Source organism: Gigantopelta aegis, chromosome 10 (genome assembly GCF_016097555.1).
Source record: "Gigantopelta aegis isolate Gae_Host chromosome 10, Gae_host_genome, whole genome shotgun sequence".
NCBI classification, from domain to species: Eukaryota; Metazoa; Mollusca; class Gastropoda; order Neomphalida; family Peltospiridae; genus Gigantopelta; species Gigantopelta aegis.
Window position 1 is genome coordinate 6,698,023 of NC_054708.1, and position 20,297 is coordinate 6,718,319.

The window sequence follows — 20,297 nt, forward strand, 5'->3', positions numbered from 1 at the left end:
CATTGCACATTAGGAAGATGGCCGTCACAAAGCTAAATTCCACTGTTAAGACTTATAGGATATTAAAGGGATGTATCCTAGTTTTTAAACACTAAGGCATATTTTTGACTATTATAGCCGTTTTTGATAACTGAAATCATACTTTACTTAGATTTTATGATTTAGATTATCAATTTCCGTACATTCGAAGTGGTTTTGGTCATCCTGGTGTTTTTAATATCACACAATGCATTTCTCATCTGAGAACTAACAGTTATGGAGTCGAGTTTTAGTCTATTTTTACAGGGTGTTTCACCAGTTCAAAGTCACATTCATGTTTCTCTCAATTGTAACTTTATCCAAATGTATTACAGGTTTGCAGATTAACTAAACTTAGTGTTAATTTTCACGGGTTGAAACTAGGGTCTGTCCCTTTAATTAAACTTAGTGTTAATTTTCACGGGTTGAAACTAGGGTCTGTCCCTTTAATTAAACTTAGTGTTAATTTTCACGGGTTGAAACTAGGGTCTGTCCCTTTAATTAAACTTAGTGTTAATTTTCACGGGTTGAAACTAGGGTCTGTCCCTTTAAACGAGCTTCTATTTGTATCATGTTTACGTCCCGAGTGAAATAATGGTCATTTCTGTCACAAGATTTAGAAAGTGACAATGAAAATTATTTCTCGAGGGACATAAACATGATATGATATAGTAGTGAGTTAAATATCCAATTTATTACCCATAATTGATCTTAATTTATATCACTTAACTACAATGTAGTTTGGTTGACGTTCCTGTAAGTTTGCAGTATGCCAATTAATGTTATGTCCCAATTGTTGTTCTAGTGGGACGTATCACTTTGATATGTACCAAGATATGTTTAACCATATGGCTAATAAAAGTGTTTATTGCCCACCTGGGTTTGTTGTACAAATTTGATACGCATCACTAAGTGCGTATTATTTCCTATATTTATGACGTCATTTTAGTAAGTGATGTCATCTTCCCTGGTCTTTCTATGTACATTTACATGTCTCGTTGAGAGTAAAATGTTGGAAGTAATAATTGTCCAATTTTACATTATTTATAGGTGGGTAATAAATAAAATATTACACTTTTTATCTAGATATCATTTTTAACAAACTCGTGAACTTCCTATTGTACCTGACCTGATTTTTTCATTAGGTCAGGTAGCACGAGAAGTTCACGTGTTTGATAAAAATGATATCTAGCGAAAAGATGATTGTGTAGTTATTCTGTATGTATTGACTCCTGTGACTGTATGTTTGTTTTCAGGTATATCGGGAGCAAACTGTGAAGTTAACATCGATGAATGTGCCTCAGTGCCTTGTCTCCACGGTGGTGCATGTACTGACTATATAAACGGGTAAGATGAGTCTTTCTTTGAAAATGGTACCTTAGGCACTAGACCAAAAAACACTGCAATGGCTGTTATGAGGTGTGTGTGCAAGGGAAGGGTTTTGGGGGTTGATACCTCCCACTACTCAAGCAAATTTTCTTCTTTTTTTTCAATAGATTTTCTAGGGCAGCATTACTCGGCCTTGCCCCCCCCCCCCCCCACCCCCCTCCTCCGCTATAAACTTCAGTTGCCACAGTTTAGAGCTTCCTGTGCAAACAATAAACACTGGTAGAGAAAGGTGATTTTCTAAAAAATGCCAATGTCATAAAGCTAATTGAAGCATACAAAAATTAATATGAAGTGTGTTTTTAAAGTATTTTTATTTTTGCCATTAGCATTTTGACAAAACACACTAATGTGAAAACCATGGTACTTCAGCAAACGGAACCATCCCAAAACGGTCTGGTTTTATACACAACTTGAGTGGACACTTGGTTACGTATGGAACTCTGACTTGGACTGCAGATTCAGGCAAAACTTGGCCAGATGGCATGAACTGTTTTTATCTGATGGTGGTGAAGTTAAGAAGCTGTCAGCTTTAGGGCTAATAATACTTATAGTAATATGTCAAATAGATTTGGATTTTGGGTTTTGGGTTTTATGAAGAGTAAAAGTTGTAATAATGCAAAGGTGTGAAATGGTTTTGTTTTTAATGGGTTTTTTTATTATTATGTTTTAGAAAACCCACTGTATGAAGGAAGATACATTATTTATTAAAAACAAGACAGTGGGAGTTTTAATTAGGGTTTAATTTTGACTCATTAACTTGTATTTAACTTGAATTACAGAAGTAAATTGTACCGACTGTTTTAAGAACCTATATATAATTTGAATATACTCTACTGCACACATTTTTAGTACCCTACACTTACAACTGGAGGGTCTGTAGGTTTCATTTCTGTCCTTCTGTCTGTCTGTCTGTTCCACATAGTTTTCCAAACTTTGTTTTAACAATACCTCAAGATATTGAGCTTAAATATTGTGTTTATGTTTATCATGTATACTTACAGATCAAGTTTGACTTTCATGAGAATTTATTCAAGGACCATAACTCTGTTAAAAATGGAATTTATCCATATTTTATGATGGAGTTATGGCCCTTGAACATATGAGATTTGTGGGACATGTATTGCTTTAGCAGAACTCTCAAAATGCTTCTTGTGCTTGCTTTCATTTCTGTCCACAACTGGTCAAAGGCTGTGGTATGTGCTATCCTGTCTGTGGGGGAAGTGTATTTAAAAGATCCCTTGCTGCATTTGGGTTTCCTCTCGTGACTACGAGTCAGAAATACCAAATTTTAATATCCAATAGCCGATGATTAATTAATCAATGTGCTTCAGTGGTGTCGTTAAACAAAACAAACTAAACTTCTTTTTTTATGACGGTACTAATTTTTGTTACTTCTCAGCACCGTGTCAACAAATACGAGTTTGTGTGTGGTGAGCTCTTGTCCACGGTATGGATTCTGACATCAGCATGTGCACATTCGAATACCAACGCATGCACTCATCCAAACCTACTTTTGAGCTAACATTTTGGTCATCCTTCTAATAATAATTTCCATGCTTGATTGATAGCAGTAGTAATTTGTAATTTTTTTGACAGTTTTACTTTTCCATTCGGTTTGTATTATCTCAACCATTTTGTTCCTGTGTAATTTCAATCCCTGCTTGAGTAACTATTAGTGATTGATATGATGTTGAGTATTCAGCAAAACCGAGAATATAGAATATTTTTCTCTTACTTCCATTTGAATTTGTATTTTGGTCAGCAACATCTTTATATCCATTTTAACCCATTTGTCATTGCATTTTTAGCCAAATTAGGGTTTTTTTTAAACCCTAGTTGATTGACTTGGTATTAGACTTCAGCAATGTTTATCAAATATACTTTTGATTCCTGCTTGATATCCGTTTATTTTCTTTATTACTTTAAATATTAAGGAATCATTGTTTTAAAAATCTGTTTCTCTTTACATAATATTATTAATTTCAAAAATGTCTTTCATTAGACACCATTTACCCATCTAGTTGTACATGATTTGTGATTTTTGACAGAATTCTTAAGTATTGATTGTATAACCGACCAGGGCTCTGTTTTACTGATTAGGTAGTTATGCACACTTAAGGTGATCTTAGCACTAAGATCCCTTCCTGGAACGGGGCCCAGAACTATAAACTTTGTTGTAGAAGTTGTTGTAAATATATCAGGCTATTTTTTATTTTTTAAGTATATTAATCATGAATTTAAAATGTTTAACACCAAATCAATTTATGGTTTATGAGAAATTGAATTCTGCACAATAATTCTTGTAATATTCCCCTTGAAACTAAGCTTAATTTACTACATATCCTCTTTAACCTATCTCCATTATTATTTTATTAATAATTATTTTATTTCTTTGTACATTTTTTGACAAACTAATGAGAATATAAATATAAATATTTTTTACCCTGTACCTTGAAGTTTACTGAGATAATTAACAACATACCCTTTGGTTTATTAAAATCTGTTTTGTGCATGAGTACTGTGGGTATTGTTTTCTATTGTACAACTTACATGCTAGTCATGACCCACATAGGTTAAATCAACTTAATATTTTTTATAACATTATGTGTAAGGATAGATTATGAAAAAATTAAATAATATTATTTTCATCTTTTGTCCACTCACTAAATGCACAATAGCACAAGAATTACATCTTTATGGCAAAATGTACAATAATTAAATGATACTTATACCAAAATTCCACAAGCATTATTTTATAAATTTGTTAAAATACCTCCAAAATGTATAAGTATGTAAAAATACCAAAAAGTAAATCAATGATTATTTTGCCAAATACTCCCAATAGTTCAATGATATACAATATGCCAAACTAATACAAGAATCAAAGCATTTAATGATGTATTCACCAAAATGCAGAAGAATTGTGTCATGTTTCCTAATAGAGTAGTTGAAAAGTGATAATAACATATCGTACATACTGTTTGTTTGTAGGTATGAATGCAACTGTTCTGACACTGGCTTCAAAGTGATAATATTAAGCTATCACACACATGCTGTATGCAATTGTTCTGAAACTGGCTTCAAAGTGATAATGCTATTACACACACATGCTGTTTGTTTGTAGGTATGAATGCAACTGTTCTGACACTGGCTTTAAAGGTCCATCATGCGAGAACAACATCGATGATTGCATTAGCTCCCCTTGCCAACATGGCGGAACCTGTGAGGACGAGATAAAGGTTAGTAATCTCTTGTCATATGGAAATTACAATTAAGACAGGAACATGTTTCTTCTGATTTGTTTAAGACTTTCTAAACAAATATTCTTTTGAGTAACTAGGCCATTTTCAGTTATTTGTTAAAATAAAAAACAAGAAAGCATTAGAATTCAGTGGAACACTACTTTATTAAAAACAAAAAAATTATCTTCGTTTTCATCCGTTACTCCACACGTCCATGTCTGTCTGTCTGTCTGTCTGTCTGTCTCTCTCTCTCTCTCTCTCTCTCTCTCTCTCTCTCTCTCTCTCTCTCTCTCTCTCTCTCTCTCTCTCACACACACACACATTCACACATTCACACATGCATATGTATACATATATTATTTAATAAATATATTATATACGAGTGTATAGCTTTAATTATGTATCATTTATGTATATACAATAATACCATGTACAGCAATGATTCAAGGCCTCAACCTTGACCTTGCTTATGTTTCTGGGGACAAATAACATTAAAATATTTTTAAATAAAATTTCACGATCATTTAATGCAGAGACATAGACATTTCAGTGATTTGGTCTTTACAAACCAGGGCCCCGTTCCACAAAGCGATCTTAGCACGAAGATCACTTTAACATAAACGGGGCCCTGGATAATGATAATGATATGATGATATACTTCAGTTTTGGTATGGGAATAAAGCTATGTCTCCATGTTCGCGTATGCGTATGCGCAAACATGTGTGTATCTAAAAATTCACTTCTATGTATTTAAATTGTGGTGTCTCCATGTGTATGTATGCGTATGTGTGAGTGTCTGCGTAAAAAAAACGTACGCACCGAATCAATACATGTAGCGAATTTTTCTCTATGCTCACGCATAAAATTACGTCATCGGTGAATTTCCCGCTAAATTCTGGTAACATTTGTCTTTTCGTGATTTCAATCATTTCAACATGAAAACCATTAAAGTGTCGAAAGTATTGTGGAAACGTGTTTCATCTAGTAACAATTCAGCTACAAGATGATGGTATTCACCATATTCCTTCCTTTTTTGATGGATAGAATGAACCCACCACCGGTGCTTTCTTCTTCACCTGTTTTTTAAAGTTGTGGCCATTGTTAGTGCCAGTAACATGTCGTCATCCTCTTCTTTGTCCAGAAATGCTAGAACTTTTTCCCTACTCATATTTCGGTGGCCACTTCCTCAATTTACATGTTGTGACGTCACGCTAAGAAAAATCTACGCATTCTTCTATGCACACATGGAGACAGTTATTACGCATACGTGGAGACATAGCTTAATTGTCAGACCATGCATACGCGAACATGGAGACATAGCTTTATTCCCATACCAAAACTGAAGTATATCATCATATCATTATCATTATCCAGGGCCCCGTTTATGTTAAAGTGATCTTCGTGCTAAGATCGCTTTGTGGAATGGGGCCCTGGTTTGTAAAGACATTTGTTCAGTGATTTCTCAGTACATTTTATATTATGACTTGTTTGGTGTCTTAACATAGTTTGACTATTCATTGAGAGAGGAGGTGAGGAATGGAGAATAACCTAGTTTCTGAATGCCACTATTTTTAGATGAGTTGATGTGATGGCTTGTAGATGAGAGAGACCGATTTTTACTGTGCTTGTGCTTATGATAATAGTGTTCTACTCTGTGTTAGCTCCCTTACTTTTAATAGGTGCATGTTTTGGTCTTTCTAGTCACTCTTATTTATCAATATATTATACTGGCATTAAATGGGATTATTTGGTATTAAAAATAATGCTTCTTATGCTTGATGACGTACTTTTAATCTTCTTGTTCACACATAGAAATCCTTACACATGCAAGTCCGTTTCTTATTACAGTTGAACATGTTTTGAGGGGTTTTCTGTTTTCAGAAGTACCACTGTAACTGTTATATTGGATACAATGGAACTGACTGTGAAACGGATATCAACGAGTGTGACCTTTCACCATGTGAGAACGGCGCCACCTGTCTGCAGAGGTCAAACCGGACGCTGTATGACATGAACTACCCGGGTTTTGTGAACTTCACCTATGCAACAGCTTCAGGCTATCTCTGTGAATGTGTCCTGGGATTTAAAGGTACCGATGGTTTACTGGCATTTTTACAAAGTAACGGCAGTGAAACCCCTCTAAACCGGACACCCTTGGGACCAAGTAAAATGTCTGGTTTTAAGAGGTATCCGGTTTAGAGAGGTTAAGTTCTGTACTGATTTTTTAAAAAGGACTGTGAAAAATATCCAGTTTTGAGAGAATTCCGTTTTATAGAGGGTCTGGTTTTGAGAGGTTTCACTGTATATATACAAATAATGGGCATAATAAAGATTAAAAACTTACCTTTATAGATGAAAAATTACACTTCATCAAAACACATGGAAGTTTGAAACAGGCTATTTGACATTGATTGTCAGCATAATACCATAATAATGAATTATAAACCCAGCTCATGATAATGATAGTTGAGTAATATTTCATTGACAAATTAGTTAAAAATAACATTTAAATACAAAGACATACTTAAACATTGACTCCAAGTTAGGGAAATAATTCTATATTTCATTCTTCTGAAGATATATATTATATTTCAGACTCGGTTGGTAGGAAAATTCTAATCAGCTTGAGCTGTTGTGGAATGTGACATAGTTATTTCCCCTGTATCTCAGCATAGTGTGGCATGATAGCTAAGAGAGATGATATAACTAAGCATGATGTACAGTGCAAGGGATCTTTTATATACACTGTCTGATAGACAGGACAGTACATACCATGGTCTTTGGTACACCAGTCATGGATCACTGGTTAGAATGGGGAAAATATGATTGCAATGAGGGTAACCCATCACCCCAGATAAGGAGTCTACCATTGAGCAACATCGCATCTCAAACAGGGCTGGGTGATCTCAGTCCACTTCTGTTTAAGTGATGATGATGATGATGCTGATGAAAATATGGCTATATTAATGTTTTCTCTCACTTTAAGAAGCTAACAGTATGATCATTATTCAATTCTGTTTAAGTAATGATGATGATGATGATGATTATGATGATGAAAATATAAATATATTTATATATTTTCTCTCATTCTAAGGATCTGACTGAGATCACTATTCACTTCTGTTTAAGTAACAATGATGACGACGATGATAATGATGAAAAATATAAATATCTTTCAATTTCCCTCTCATTTTAAGGAGCTGACTGTAATTATCATCCACTTCTGTTTTGTTCAGTTCTCTTTTAGTAATAATGACGATGATGATGATGATGATGATAATGATTACGCAAATATGAATATATATTTTGTTTCTCTCACTCTAAGGATTCGACTGTGAGATCAACATTGACGACTGTGAGAACAGCACCTGCGAACACGGCGCCACCTGTCTGGACGGAATCAACACGTACACCTGCGCCTGTGCACCTGGGTACACAGGTGTCCGATGTCAGACGGAGATCAACGAGTGTGACATACGACCATGTCACAATGGTGCCACCTGCACCGACCTCATAGCAGACTACCAGTGCAGTTGTCTGCCCTTTGTTGCAGGCTCGATTAATTACGGTGGCAAGAACTGTATGGTCGTTTTGACGGGGTGTGACCATGGTAACGACTGCCAGAACGGTGCTACCTGTGTTCCGGTTCTCGAGAGCGAAGCCCCGAATGTGCATAATTACACCTGCAAGTGTCACAGCGGCTGGACGGGGCGGTTCTGTTCCATCACCACGACGATGACCTTCACTGGTGGAAGCTACGCTTCGAAGACTGGGCTCCTTGATGTGGATATTTCACTCCGATTCAGGACAACTCTGTACGAGGCTCTGTTAGTTTATTATAGAGTTAATGCCCTTGAATTTGTTGCCATGGAGATTCACAAAGGGCGGCTGCACCTTGCCTATGGAAACAACACGCACATTCTTCAACAGATATCCATACCATCTCGACTGTCTGTGGTTGATGCCGAATGGCATTATGCCCGAATGAAGGTAAAAACTAATCTGACTCTTATTCTAGAGAACTCGCTCTGCATGTACCGAGAAGAATGCACGGTTTCCATGGTGAGCGAACTGCAACCTGTGACAACGGAAAACAAACTTTACATTGGAAACACGGACAATAATAATGACGTACAAAACACTCTCTCCATGATTTCTTACACTGGGTGCATGGAAGATATTATCCTGAACAAAAACTATGTAATTCTAAGTAGCCAGGATGTTGCGTTTACTGGCGTCAGTGCTGGGTGTCCTCGGACTATCCAGTGTAATCCGTACACCTGTGATCGTCATGGTGACTGCAAGGATCTGTGGAATCAATTTGAATGCAACTGTCATAGACCGTATCTGGGAGTAACCTGCAAGCAAGGTGAGATGAGACTATTTAAACCCTTTGTGCTGGATTTTATAGATGTTAAAGTTCAAACTACAGGCAGTGACATCACAAGTGGCACACCAAAACACAAATAATAATCAGAATTAACTGTCTTCTAAACATTATAGACCTGATAAGTAACATATCATGGGTTGAAATACTACCGTCCCGACCAGATTCTACCGGTCAACATCTCCACGGGCAGGGAGATTGTTTTTAACCTGTCGTCCCTTCATACCGGCAATTATTTCACATTTATCATGTTTGCTTTGCCAGGTTTTAATTCAGGCTAGCAGAATTTGTAGCTTTTCAAACAATGTCTGGCAGGAATTTCAGCCAATTTCGACCCACTGTACAAAAGTTAAAAATGTTTTTATTTGATTGAAAACTTAAAATTTCTGATATCGAATATACCGTAAGAACATGCCATTATAAACATGAAGTTGAAAAGTTCATAATTTTTTTTTTAAATGCACCAAAATATATTTGTCTTCAAAATATTTAATATTCAGTATTTAAAATATCTTCTCTGACAGGTGTAACATGTTAGTCTTTCAATAATGTGTCAACCTCCACTCCTCTGACCCACATCCAGCACATCCCTGACTGCTCAACCTCAACTCCTCTGATCCACATCCAGCACATCCCTGACTGCTCAACCTCCACTCCTCTGACCCACATCCAGCACATCCCTGACTGTTCAACCTCCACTCCTCTGACCCACATCCAGCACATCCCTGACTGCTCAACCTCCACTCCTCTGACCCACATCCAGCACATCCCTGACTGTTCAACCTCCACTCCTCTGACCCACATCCAGCACATCCCTGACTGCTCAACCTCCACTCCCCTGACCCACATCCAGCACATCCCTGACTGTTCAACCTCCACTCCTCTGACCCACATCCAGCACATCATTGACTGCTCAACCTCAACTCCTCTGATCCACATCCAGCACATCCCTGACTGCTCAACCTCCACTCCTCTGACCCACATCCAGCACATCCCTGACTGTTCAACCTCCACTCCTCTGACCCACATCCAGCACACATCCCTGACTGCTCAACCTCCACTCCTCTGATCCACATCCAGCACATCCCTGACTGCTCAACCTCCACTCCCCTGACCCACATCCAGCACACATCCCTGACTGCTCAACCTCCACTCCCCTGACCCACATCCAGCACATCCCTGACTGCTCAACCTCCACTCCCCTGACCCACATCCAGCACACATCCCTGACTGCTCAACCTCCACTCCTCTGACCCACATCCAGCACATCCCTGACTGCTCAACCTCCACTCCCCTGACCCACATCCAGCACATCACGGACTGCTCAACCTCCACTCCTCTGACCCACATCCAGCACATCCCTGACTGCTCAACCTCCACTCCCCTGACCCACATCCAGCACACATCCCTGACTGCTCAACCTCCACTCCTCTGACCCACATCCAGCACATCCCTGACTGCTCAACCTCCACTCCCCTGACCCACATCCAGCACATCCCTGACTGCTCAACCTCCACTCCCCTGACCCACATCCAGCACATCCCTGACTGCTCAACCTCCACTCCTCTGACCCACATTGATTTATTAATCATCAGCTAATGGATGTCAAACATTTGATAATATTGACACATAGTTTTAGAGAGGATCTTTTATATGCACCATCCCACAGACAGGATAGCACATGCCATGACCTTTGATATACCAGTCATGGTTCACTGGCTGGAATGAGAAAGAGTCCAATGGGCCCACTGATGGGGATCGATCCTGTACTGACTGTGCATCAAGTGAGCACTTTACCACTGCGCTACATCCCACCTACCTCCCTTCAATCCCCTAGGGGGCAAGATGTAGCCCAGTAGTAAAGCGCATCAAGCACATGGTCAGTTTGGGATCGATCCCCGTCAGTGGGCCCATTGGGCTATTTCTCACTCCAGCCAGTGCACCACAACTGGTACATCTATGGCCGTGGTATGTGCTATACTGTCTATGGGATGGTGCATATAAAAGATCCCTTGCTGCTAATCGAAAAGAGTAGCCCATGAAGTGGCTACAGCAGATTTCCTCTCTCAATATCTGTGTGGTCCTTAACCATATGTCCAACGCCATATAACCATAAATAAAATGTGTTGAGTGCGTCGTTAAATAAACCATTTCCTTCCTTCAGTCCCATGGTACATGTATGTAACTTTAATATTAAGTTGATTTATAAAATTATATTTATTTGTTGTATTTTCCAGAGTACACTCCAGCAACATTCTTCAAGAACGATGTTCCGAGCTGGGGGAGTTTCGTTGTGCCCGAACAACAGCAGCGCGAGCTGGAAACCTCTGTCGACGTGTCTCTGTTCGTGGTCACCCGGCAGACGGACTCGGTCATCATGTATCTTGGCAACACTAACCTCACGGCTCTCACCTTCATCACCCTCGAAATGACCGGCGGCAAGCTTGGAGGAAGAATCGTTCTGTGCAGTTATCAACAGACTTTCCAAACCCTGACCTTTTTCGGGGACGGGGAACGTCATTTTGTCAGCCTAAAACTGAGCGCCAGCAGGTTTTCGTTTCTGGTTGATGGTTCCGTTATTCACAATGAGACAACTGAACAGACAGCTTGTGGCCTGAAAGGAGAGGTTGTTTATGTCGGTGGACGTTTGCCGAATCAGCGGCGGCGACGAAGAGAAGTGACGATGAATCAAGGTGTCGATGTTCTCAACTTCTCCAACCGGACGTTTTTTCAAGGTGTCGTTCAGGATATTGAGATGAATGAGCACAAACTTCTCTTCTACCCAGTGAGCATGCCGCTTGATAAAACCATCAACATGACTGACAGCGCCAACATCACAGAGGGTGCATCGTCCACACAGCTGGGCTGTGAGTCGAGTCCCTGCATGCAGAACGGAACGTGTCACAACAAATACTATAATGACTTCAGGTAAATAGTACTTGTAGGATAACTTCGGCAAGTAAGAAAATTAGTCTCCAATGCAGTGTTTTGGTTGATGTGTGAAACACGAATTTAATTTGTACGTATTACAAAAATAAATAATCAACTAATAAAATTAATATAAATTTCCACAGCAAATTAAATGCATAAAAAACAAAAAACAGTGCAGAACTCTCCACAGCATTGCAGATTTCCATAGTTACTTACCAAGTTTATAGGTCAACCATGCATCTTTGAAATGTACATGTGTCGGGCACAACTTCTGATTTCTACACAGAGAAATGTGGCACGGGTGAATACAGCAAATGAGATACCTTAAGTTTGTAGACTTTCATCATGTTCCACAAAAAGGGTTTAGGTTAGTCTGAAAACTTAGGACCTCTTAGATGTATTGTAGAGCATTATGGGATCCAAAATAACACAATTACACAAGCTAAATAACAAATGAGATAATACTACATACATCCATTTCTCAAAATAATACCTGCAATTATTTATTTTTAATTTCAGCAGGTGAATTTCTATTTCACTTGCCAGGCCTAAAACATGGACTGCTTTTTGCAGGACGCTTCTTCCAGCCCTTTATACCTGGAGTAGGCCCAATAGATTATTTCTCATTCCAACCACTGCTATGTGACCATTGTAGAAAAGTACAAGACGAATGTGTGGTGGTCATGTTATCTCTCTCTCTCTCTCTTTTCTATCTCTATCTCTCTCTCTCTCTATCTCTCTCTCTCTCTCTCTCTCTCTCTCTCTCTCTCTCTCTCTCTCTCTCTCTCTCTCTCTCTCTCTCTCTCTCTTTTTCAAACATACACACACACACACACACACACACACACACATGTTCTCTCTCTTGTGTAATGTGTCATGTGTAAACAGTATTTAGTTTTATTCATAATACTGTGATCTAATTTAGGAAGAAATAACATAAGAATCCTTTTATTTAACTATATGAATACATTTTAAAATAACACAGTATTTTACTGGTATGTTGTAATTATAACCCTTAGTCATGTTCAGTTATTTAGCGGTTGTGTTTTTTAATAGATGTGACTGTCCATATGGATTCCGAGGTAAAACGTGTGGCGAGCTGGACTTCTGTCAGAGAATAAAGTGTCCTGGGGTCGGCACACGATGTCAGAGTTTACACGACGGATATGAATGTAAGAACAAATTGAACAACAAATAATATTTAACATGGCTTGAACTTAAGAATATTTTAAACACATTGTCATTGGTGAAACGGCCCTCCGACAGCAATTTTGAGGATTGTTTTTTCAAAGTGACTTTTACAGAAAGCCAACATGACTGAAATACATAGAGGATAATAAACGAGTTACCAGTTATTATAAAATTTATGTCCCGAGTGAAATAATTTTCAAATTATTTCATGAGGGACATAAATTTGATAATAACTGGTACTGAGTTTGTTATTCTATTTATTACCTCAGCTATTGGTTTTTTTTATTTTAGCATTTATTTTCGATATAGCCTACATCGGCTACACGTCCATGTATATAGAAATGATGTAAACTACTTTACTGTTCTGGGTATTGCTTTAACTTTGTATTTTATTCACAGATAATTTTCAAAACCCACAGTTCTATATATTCTGTTAAAAAAAAACAAAAAAACATCTATAATGAATTGCATTAAACTATTATTTTATTAAGTTTAACACTGAAACCAGAAAGACGTAAATGCAAATGGTTTAAACTATGTGACGTCATTGTGTGTTTTGCCAAATCGTGATGACGTCATATTTAGTACAGACAAGGTGATTGGTTTGTTGGCATCAAATCATCCAATAGTAGTGTACGTTAAACCAATGCATGATAATATCTGTGTGATAAATTATGATTTTTATTTTCCCCGTTATGAGTGCCTGCTGGGGTAATACTATCAGATAATATACACCAGGTATATACAGTTTGCCATCATTGAGGAGCTTTATCGACGGCACAACTTTTTGACCAGTAATGCTCCTGATCTATGGCAATTTATATTTTTAGTAATGAAAGCTCGCTTGGTTTGGGATCGATCCCCATCGATGGACCCATTGGGCTATTTCCCGTTCCAGCTGTCAAAGGATGTGGTATATCCCTGTCTGGGATATTGCATATAAAAGATCCATTGCTGCTAATGGAAAAGAGCGCATTTCCATTGTTAAGTTCAAGCCCTGTATAATATAATAATTCTTATGACATTTCATTGGGGGGAGGGGGAGGAGAGGAGGTACCAAAATAAAAAAAAAGTATGGAAAATGTTGATAACTGAGAAAACGGCACCTAAATGGAAATGTAACATACTTTAAAGTGACCATTTCTTTAGATTATCCAAATAGTATTCAGTTGTTAAACGATTAAGTATCTGATTCTTTTATAGGTATCACAAGTTCAACATTCAATGGTGCCAGCAGTCTGGCCATGTACGAACCAAACATCTTAAACAGTACTCAGGTTTCCACGTTATCAGTCAAACTCACAACCAGCATCGCGTACGGGACGTTTCTCTACATCTCAAAGAATGACGTCTTCCTCAAGCTAAGAATTGCCGACTGGAAACTCGAATTAAATTACAAAACAAGTCCAGGACTGTCCAATAGTGTTTCTATCCCATTCATACTGAGTAATGGAAACCAGTATCACATTAAAACGGACTTTGATAATCAGTTTCTTGTACAGATTTGGGACAGTGACAAAATTGTTGCTGAAAGGCAATTTGATGCTGCCACAGGCAATTCCTTGAAAGACATGTTCAACAACCATCCTGTCATTGCTGTTGGTGGCGTCACTGGCAGTGCATTGTGGGAAAAACCTTTCAAAGGATGTTTGGAGGAGGTCCGTATTGGCGACATTTTACTGCCGTTTTTCTATGACTCGCAGTTTGTGAATTACACCAACAAGGAGACGTTCCGCGCTACACGACTCACGAGTCTGACCAGCGGCTGCAGCAACCCCAGGGCGTGTGTGGGAAATGGGTGTCGGAACAGTGCAGTGTGCACCCTCCGGTGGTACAGCTACCAGTGTAACTGCCAGGTGGGTTACACGGGCCAGTTCTGTGAGGCCAGGGACCGGTGTATGGGCGTCACGTGTCAGAACGGGGGCCAGTGTCTGGAGGAGGTTGGTTGGTGCATGTGCAGGCCAGGGTACAGTGGAAACAGGTAGGTGATCCTATCTTTTTATCCTATTAACTCATTGCTGTAGGACAATGTACATTTTAGTCTTCAAGGACACTACTTAATGGGGGGATGCAAGATGGGTAGTCATTATACCCAAGAAAATACAAAAAAGTGCCCACAGGAAGGGAGAGCACTTGAGGACAATGTACATTTTTGTGTCCTCTTGTGTCTGTGTCTGTGTCTGGCTGGCTGGCTGGCTGGCTGGCTGCCTGTGTGTCTGTCTGTCTGTCTGTCTGTTTCTGTGTGTCTCTCTGTCTCTGTCTCTGTCTCTATGTGTCTGTGTCTGTCTGTCTGTCTGTCTGTATGTGTGTGTGTGTCTGTGTCTGTCTGTCTTTCTGTCTGTCCGCCTGTCCTACATATCGTTTTCTGGATGGGTTTTTTTTACAATGCCTTGAATTATTCAGCTGAAATTTTGTGTATAGCTTTATCGTGTAGTTTTACAAATTACAATTTATACAATTCATGGCAATTTACCGATTTTTCACAATTATGGCTTCTTGATAATTTGCGGACCTTTTTTTGCAATGGCTGATAATATTGAGATATGTTTTCTATAGCTTTATCACGCACTGTTGCAGATGAAGTTTAACTTTATTGGCAATTTAATCATTTACCCATTCGTAAATGTGTTGGCCGCGGTAGGGGACATGTATTGCTTTAGCAGTACTCCCAGGATGCTTGTTTACACTAGTTACGGGCCCGCTGGAATATAATACCATTTCTTGTGGATTGCTGACCAGTATCAGTTGTCATAAATTACTAAAAAAAAAAAAAAAAAAACCTCCATGAAGGTACATCCTGGTACGCTACAGATGAACCTACATCCTGGTACTTTACACTGGAATGTTGAAAATGAAAGTAAATAAACATGTAAACCACATCCATCATCACCGACATTACTTATGACGTATTAGTTCACATATTTGTAATTGTGAATTTTTCTCCCACACATCGTGATTTTGCAAAATCAATGTAATACTAACAGCAGTATACAAGATTATAATATGTAATTGGAACACTTGTTTATTTACTGATCAATCTATGCTTCATGACTGGTACATCACTTGTATTATGTGTTGTATGATCAGTCACTCACGGTAGAAATGGTGTTTTTCTTATCAGAAACAATGCCCAACAACTGTACATCAAAGGCAGTGGCATGTACTGTCTTGTCTGTTGGTATATGCAGATATAAATAAAAATCCCTTACTGCTGTTTTACAAGAGTAGCCTATGTGACAGCTGCAGGTTTCCTCTCATTGTCTTTCCAGCCAGTGTGTCATTAGACATTCATTCATTCATTCCAGCCAGTGCACCATGACTGGTATATCAAAGGCCGTGGTATGTGCTATCCTGTCTGTGGGATGGTGCATATAAAAGATCCCTTGCTACTAATGGAAAAATATAGTGAGTTTCCTCTTTAAGAATAAATGTAAATGTCAGAATTACCAAATGTTTGACATCCAGTAGCTGGTGATATTTCTCGCTCCAGCCAATGCACCATGACTGGTGTATCAAAGACTGTGGTATGTGCTATCCTGTCTGTGGAATGGTGCATAAAAAAGATCCCTGGCTGCTAATGAAAAAGAGTAGCCCATTAAGTAGCGATAGTGGATTTCCTCTCTCAATATCTGTGTGATCCTTAACCATATGTCTGACGCCATATAACCGTAATTAAAATGTGTTGAGTGCATCATTAAATAAAACATTTCCTTCCTTCCAATAGCTGATGATTAATAAATCAATGTGCTCTACTGGTGTTATTAAACAAAACAAACTGTTTATCCTCTGATTGTCTAGACCGTGTGTCATAACTGTGTGTAATAGGTTAAAACTTTCTCAGCTGGCGTTACGCAGGCTTGCCTCTTCTGGTTCAACAATCATCTGAGGTGTTCGGTAACAAACATTTCTTTCACTGTCGGAAACAAGCAAAATTACACGTGTACAAGATATTTCACTTTCTTTGGTTACAGTCGGCCTTCTTCTTTATTGTTTGTGTCAGTCATTTGGTAACCATGACAACTATTTATCAATGCCAAATCAAGTAAATTGTTTAAATACGCTAATCTCAAGCTGGTGAGGCACACCAGGTGTATTTACGTGGAAAATCCTGTAAATGTCTGCTGGTGTCGGAGCATGTTGACGGAATGACAGATCTTTTGAAACATTAGCAGAGAAATAATTTGGCTTAAACAGTTTTCTATGGACATTTTTGAAAACAATATTTTTAAACTACATTCTGAATATTAATTTTAAGAAAATTAAAAAAAATTAAAAATTAAAACCCATATTTAAGCCAAAATCAATATCAAGATAAATATTTACTGAATATTTAAGAAATAGTTTCAAACCAATGATTTTGCACTGGTCTTCTATGTTTGCTTGTCGGAGGTCAACTACTACTTTTCATGCTAGCTTTTCACATGTTTTTCTTTCTTCAGTTAAATAATTTTATATGATTTATATTAAACATAGTCAGCACATATGAAATATAAATTGTTTTTCAAATCGTAAGTTAAAAATAAAAAGTAAATTAAAATGTTTTTATAACTTATTTCAACATATATGAATAATGCCCTTTTCATTGTCAGTAAAAATCAACCAGTTAAGTTTCTTGTCTAATTCTAGTTTTTCTCTTCTTTAAACTGTTTTTATGCTGCTGGTTTTAAATGCTGATTTCCTTTTTTATGTTTAATTTTCTCCTGATATGGTTAAAAAAGTTTGTTTTGTTTAATGTCACCACTAGAGCACATTGATTTATTAATCATCGGCTATTGGATGTCTAACTTTTCCTCATTTTTAACTCAGTTAGAGGAAACCTACAGTTTTCCATTACCAGCTAGGGATCGTTTATATGCACTTTCCCACAGACAAGACAGCACATACCATGACCTTTGTCCAGTTGTGATGCACTGGTTATAGAATGAGAAAAACCCCAATCAATTGAATGGCTCCATTGAGGTTATGACATGGATATCATGGGTATCATGGGTCAGTTAAAGGATAAAACTTATTATCACCCGATCATATATGTATCAAAGGCCTTATCAGCCTATTATACAATTGACTGTGGAAGTTAAGCATTATTATCACTACCGTGTTCATTAGAGACAATTAAATTCTGTTTGGCAGTATCAACAAAAGCTACATGCTAGGTCAGTGGATTTGTTACATGAGTAATACTGAATACAGGTAACATCAAACTGTTGTTTGCCCCACCCTGGTAATAATGTGTCAGTGCAGTTATTAATGCATGACCATCAGGTGTACACTCTATTGTAGTGTAGGTCGACTGCATTACCTGGCTTCACAGAGCTGACCCAATCAAACCATTGTTACAGTAGGGGTGACATGGCCAGGTATGTGCAAGACAAACATACAGATGACATGACACATTTATGGTGATCTTCAAGGAGATAGCAGATATCTGACCTGTATATACCTGATCTGTGTAATGAACCCATCCAACTCTGTGCATTGGGAATGACAACTTCCTCCTAACCCTTTCTTCCCCTGTACAACAATGAACTAGTCAGTGTGTTATTCAATGCATGCTCTCTAAAGGTAGAAGAAGGTGTTTATCAGACTGGGTAGAAATCAGTATTAAATACCAGTGACCAAGACGAAACCACCACAGGTGTGTACAGCCTCACCTGTCTTAACGAGCTCGACCGAGGGACACCCACGACACACAGGGGTGTTAGCCCACCACTGTGACATACACACACAGACACACACAGGTGTACTGGCTGTTGAGGTGTGCGTGTCTGAAGCACAGCCTGGTTGACAAATACCGCGACACTCTGCAATTCGATGTCCCCCTTCACAAGTGGGATGTGACCCGTGCTAAATATAGCGACACGATGGTTACAGATCCGCACAGACCGTCAGTGTGTTTGAGGTTCTCTCGTGTGTAAGGACACGTTAAACAAGAGAATTCCAGCCGCAATCACCTTCAGACAAGTCGTAAAAACGGGCTCTATACGTCAAGTACCTCTCGAGAGTTCCTGGCTTATCTGTGTTATAAATCTACCCGAATACCTGGTTGTATATCTACCTGTGTGATATATCTACCTGTATTTTTATATCTACCAGTTATGTGTCTACCTGTGGAAATATCAGTGATTTAGAAGTGAAATTAGTATTGTTTTCACCTGTGGAGTGATACTGTGAACTGGAATTCAAAAGTTTGTTTTTCACCTGTTGAATTTTAATTGTTTTCCATTAACACTGGAAATGATACCACTTATCGACGCGACAATGTGATTGTGCCTTGTTTTGTGTTATTTAATATAACACTGTGATTAGTCACTTTAAAATATTTATTTATTTACTTACTGACTTTAAAAAACACTATCTTTAGTGGTGACAACTTTTGGAGGGGAATTATTATTTCTTAGATAGCATTTTGCAGGAAATGAGTTTGAATGGCTCCCGCGGGATTTTCTGTGCGTGTTCCAGTATGCGTATGTGTTGTGACAATATTTCTGTATGTATGTATTCCCATTCCATCCAGATGCCAGACCCAGGAAGCGTGCATGCTCAACTGCTCCAACAATACGTCCTGCATGGAGTCCGAATACGGATACGTCTGTAACTGTTCGGATCAGTTCACAGGGCGGCTGTGTGATACCGATGTAAGTATACTATGAACTATGTATTTATATGTTTTTATTTATATGTTTTCATATCTTCATATTTTCATATGTTTATATTTATATATCTTCATATTTTCATATGTTTATATTTATATATCTTCATATTTTCATATGTTAATATTTATATATCTTCATATCTTCATATCTTCATATGGTTATAATATTTATATATCTTCATATGGTTATAATATTTATATATCTTCATATCTTCATATGTTTATATTTATACAAGTACAGATTTTCAGCCGTTATACAATTTATTCTATTCTGACTGGATGACGTCACTGAAAAACTGGTGGTTATGCACTGATAAACCTCAAACAAATATGTTGTGTTATTTGTAATTATGAGAATTGTACTTTTGTGTGAATTTATTGATGTGTAACTTATACAGAGACATTTCTTAACTTAAGAACATTTGAAGTTTTAAAAAATAAAACAAGTTTACACAGGTACAGCATATTACGGTTGGCTACTGAATGT

At 38.0% G+C, this 20,297-nt stretch overlaps 1 protein-coding gene across 2 annotated transcripts in view; it reads left to right on the top strand.

The window, feature by feature from the left end:
• Window positions 1–20,297, top strand: part of LOC121383452 (protein crumbs-like) — a 156,576-nt gene that overhangs the window by 97,671 nt on the left and 38,608 nt on the right. For both annotated transcript variants that reach the window (XM_041513504.1, XM_041513505.1), the window contains 8 exons: window positions 1,275–1,365; window positions 4,532–4,646; window positions 6,531–6,738; window positions 7,975–9,018; window positions 11,274–11,964; window positions 13,024–13,139; window positions 14,362–15,139; window positions 19,673–19,793. In XM_041513504.1, the coding sequence (XP_041369438.1) occupies window positions 1,275–1,365; window positions 4,532–4,646; window positions 6,531–6,738; window positions 7,975–9,018; window positions 11,274–11,964; window positions 13,024–13,139; window positions 14,362–15,139; window positions 19,673–19,793 (3,164 nt within the window). The remainder of the gene's footprint in view (window positions 1–1,274; window positions 1,366–4,531; window positions 4,647–6,530; window positions 6,739–7,974; window positions 9,019–11,273; window positions 11,965–13,023; window positions 13,140–14,361; window positions 15,140–19,672; window positions 19,794–20,297) is intronic.